Source organism: Arachis duranensis, chromosome 10 (assembly GCF_000817695.3).
Source record: "Arachis duranensis cultivar V14167 chromosome 10, aradu.V14167.gnm2.J7QH, whole genome shotgun sequence".
NCBI classification, from domain to species: domain Eukaryota; kingdom Viridiplantae; phylum Streptophyta; class Magnoliopsida; order Fabales; family Fabaceae; genus Arachis; species Arachis duranensis.
This window is the reverse complement of record NC_029781.3, coordinates 97,773,396-97,777,331: the sequence shown is the minus strand read 5'-3', so window position 1 is coordinate 97,777,331 and position 3,936 is coordinate 97,773,396. Positions and strand designations below refer to the sequence as shown.

At 29.7% G+C, this 3,936-nt stretch overlaps 1 protein-coding gene across 1 annotated transcript; it reads right to left on the bottom strand.

Moving 5' to 3' along the window:
• Positions 1-3,043: 3,043 nt before the first annotated feature.
• LOC107471162 (mini zinc finger protein 2) lies at positions 3,044-3,876 on the bottom strand. The gene has a single exon (XM_016090602.3). The coding sequence runs from the start codon at positions 3,703-3,705 to the stop codon at positions 3,430-3,432; it is 276 nt and encodes a 91-aa protein (XP_015946088.1). The 5' UTR covers positions 3,706-3,876; the 3' UTR covers positions 3,044-3,429.
• Positions 3,877-3,936: the final 60 nt, after the last annotated feature.

Genomic DNA, 3,936 nt, shown 5'->3' with positions numbered 1-3,936 from the left:
CTTCGTGCTATTGAGTCGTGACAAGATCTAGACTGGGTGGATTAGGCCACCCTGCAATTATTATTATTATTATTATTATTATTATTATTATTATTATTGTATATTGCTTGGAAATTCCTTCTTTTTGAGAGGGATAGAAAAAGTAAAATGGAGGAAGATACCGTTAGGCAAACTAATGTTTCATAAAATATCTTATGGAACGTGATGATCATCAAATATCTCATGCATTCAATAATTTTGGCATACGATATTATAACAATCACATCTCTCTCCATTATATCAAACATTCATTACTTGCATGGTAGGATGTGCTTCTGCTTGTTAAAAGAAGTGCTATTTACACTCAATTTTCAATCGCTCTAGTAATAAGGACACCTTGAATTATAGTCATATGAATTTAGTTTTGATGTAATAATCAATATTATATAATTTATAGAGCAATGCTAGGGGCAGCAATTTTTGTGATTGTTAACCATCAACTAACCATCAATGATAATTTGATGGTGTGAGATTGGTGTGAGATTTCATCAAATGGCTCACATTTCTCTGCTGGTTACATGCTGGCCAAAATTCAATAAAATTGTTGGCCCTAGACTTTTTCTAATTTATATACTCATCTAATAATTATCTTGCCAAATACATTAACAAAATGATTAAGTCTTACAATTGCTTCGTTCCTAATGCAAATAAAACAATGTGCTTTGTTAATTGTGTCAAATAGTATTCCTATAGACTTTTTTTTTGGTTTTACAGTATCTCCCAACTTGACAGGTCAAAAACTAATTCGTCACAGATTTGAACTCCATTTAAGATTTTACCGCTGGCCAATGGGTTGCTGCATACACGAGACGGGATTCGAACTTTCGACATTTGTTTAAGCGGACGAGTGATCTGATCACTTGACCAACCTAAGTTGGTTGTATTATTCCTATAGACTATAGTAACAGTTTATTGATATTAAACTTTAACAATATATATGTTTTGGGTTCAAGGTTTATAACTATGCAATAATTGCGTTAAAAGAAAAAGTTTAGGGGCTAGTAACTTTATCAAATTCTGGCCAGCATGTAATTAATAAAAAAAAGTGAGTCATTGGATGAAATCTCACACTAATCTCACACCATTAAAAACATCATTGATGGCTATTTGATGACTATATATTCCAAAAGTTGCTGGTCCCTAACATTCTTCTGCATTAAAATTTATAAATAAAAAATTTATTATCCAAATGATATAATTACGTAGCATGAATAAAATTATTTTTAACAGAAATATTAGTGATATAATAATTCATTTAATTTTTTATCAATTTAATATTTGTATATAAGTGATTTTATAATCTTTTATGATCTAAATATTTATAATTTTTTTATTAACTTCAAAAAATAAAAAAATCAACAAAAACAAATAAAAAGAGAAAAACGATGAATACAAAACTTACAGAAAGATACCTACAATTTGAATGAAAAAAGAAAAGAAAAAGAATAGAGATATTTGTAATTCCAAACATTTCTTGTATTTGATTGTTTTTAAGATGTCCTTTTATGATGATGTGTTTGAAGATGATGAAATAATGGGAAATAGAAGGATTGTTTGGTGAATTAACAATGTATATGTATGAATGTCTTCACCGGAAATTAAATATATATTTTGGAATAGACATATACCAGATTGAGCATTAACATATACCTGAAAGTTGGTTCAATTGCAGAGGTCATATATGCCTAACATCTCCACTTTTGTTTGTAGCACCTCACATGGAAAATATCTAATACATTCAAGAAAGTGCTGTTTTCTATCTCTTTTTATGAAAGCTAGCTATGGGGCACAACAAGTATCTTCCAAATATCTTCCCCCCTTTCCACATTCTTCATTCTTAATCTTAGTTACCATCCACTTCTTGATTAGCATAAAACAAACATTCATATATATAGTTTCAAGTTTTATATATACATCAAATATTGTTTATTACTATTATCACTATATATGCTAAGGTATGTGCCCTTCTTCTAATTATTATTCATTTCTAATCCATCAATCTATGTTATATATGTATTTTTCTTACTTTCCAAGTACTCCATATAAACTTTAACTATGTATTTAGGGAATTCATATATGAATAGAATTTAATTAGTTAATTTATTTTTTGAAAATTTAGAATTTATGAATAGAATTTAGTATTTAAAATTAGTAGTTGATATTAGTTGAAAAAATTGGCTCCATATTTTGGTAACTTAGTTATTGTGTTTTCATTACTACATACTTTAATTAATTTTGGTTTGATACATTTCATTATTCATTTTAGTAATCAATACAATTGCATTGAAGAAGCAATGGAAAGATTAAGCCATAAACATATTTTTAATGCGTGACTTAATTTCTTTTCCAACTTTTGTTTTAGGCCTTTTTTCAAGTTTTGAGATATGCGGTGGCTAGCTATAATAAGTTTAAATCAACTTTTAATAAGTAACTAATGAAAGTTCTTTATTTCAACAACCAACATGATTAGACATGTGGACCGTTATAAATGTGTTCAAAGTGATCTCAAACGACATTAATTAGTGGATTTCATTTTTAGGTTTAGTGATTGTTAGTTGAAAGAAGTTGCCAAAACTAGTTATAATAATGCCTTAGCTTTAAGCATATGAAACAAAAAATAAAGAGAAGAGGAAATAATAATGGTGGTTAATTAATTTCTAGGATGATTGTGAATTTTAATTTATACATCATATTTTATTTCCATTTGTTATAAACGACACATGGTTGTTGCACACTAGGGAAACTTACTAGCATGCATAATATGGTAGAAAAAAATTGACAAAGAATATATTAAAGAAACATTATTATTGTCTTGGTCATCATCTATTATATAGGAGAAAATTTAATTCAGAAACGGCTCATTACCAAAATAGAAAAAAGAAAAAAAAAATTGGAAAGAGAGGGCTAAACAAAGTAGGGGGGTTTGGTTTAGCGTGAAGGGTTCAAATTATTTTGGATATTTTCTACGATCTTGATTGGATATCAAAAATATCATCACACCAAAAAGGAAATAGAAATTAAAGAAAGAAAATAAATAAAAAAATTATTCACTTTAATTTGTTGACTAGTAGTTTATCAACAACAAGCAAATAATCCTTAATAACATGGCTCACACATAATTATATATGACAAAAAAAATATTAATTAAAATTAAGAAAATACAACTTCCTAATTGCTTTAACACTTTACACACATAAAATTAAGAACATACTACTCTAGCTAGAATAATACCAATATTAATAGAGTGAAATAATGAATGTTAAAATCCCAAATCTTAACACCAAGGAAAATAAAATAATTAAGCAAGTCCACAGAATATTTTACAACCATTTCTTTTTTTTTTCTTTAAAAAAAAAAGAGGCATTACAATTTTTTAAAAGTGGTGTCTTTCTAAGTAGTTCCATTATTAGAGGGTGGCGGTGAAGAACACTCACACACTACTTCAGTCTCAACCTCTCTCTTGTGGAAGCTTCTATGGCAGCCGCAAGCGGCGCAGGCGAGGGCAGCCCCTGTCCCCTCCTCGCCGCTTGCCATGAACTCCCTGCAGCCATCGACCGCGTAGCCGCCTACGCTCGCGGCGTGGTTCTTCTGGCACTCGCCATATTTCACGGTCCTAACACTCCTTGTTGGCTCCTCTCTTCTCAAAACTACTTGGCGCTTCCTCATTCTATAGAACTATTTGGAGACGAAGAAGGAAAAAGAAGGAGGAGAAAATTGTTGAGAATTTTAATTTGTTAGTGTTTTGTGTGAGTTTGGTGAATTGAAAATCAAGTAGAGGCATATATAGAAAGAAATCTGGTAAAGAGAGAGAAAGAAAAAGTGAGAGAGAGCCCTAACCCTAGAATGTGTATTTATAAATAAAACACTTATGAATACAATCATGTATTAGTGGACACA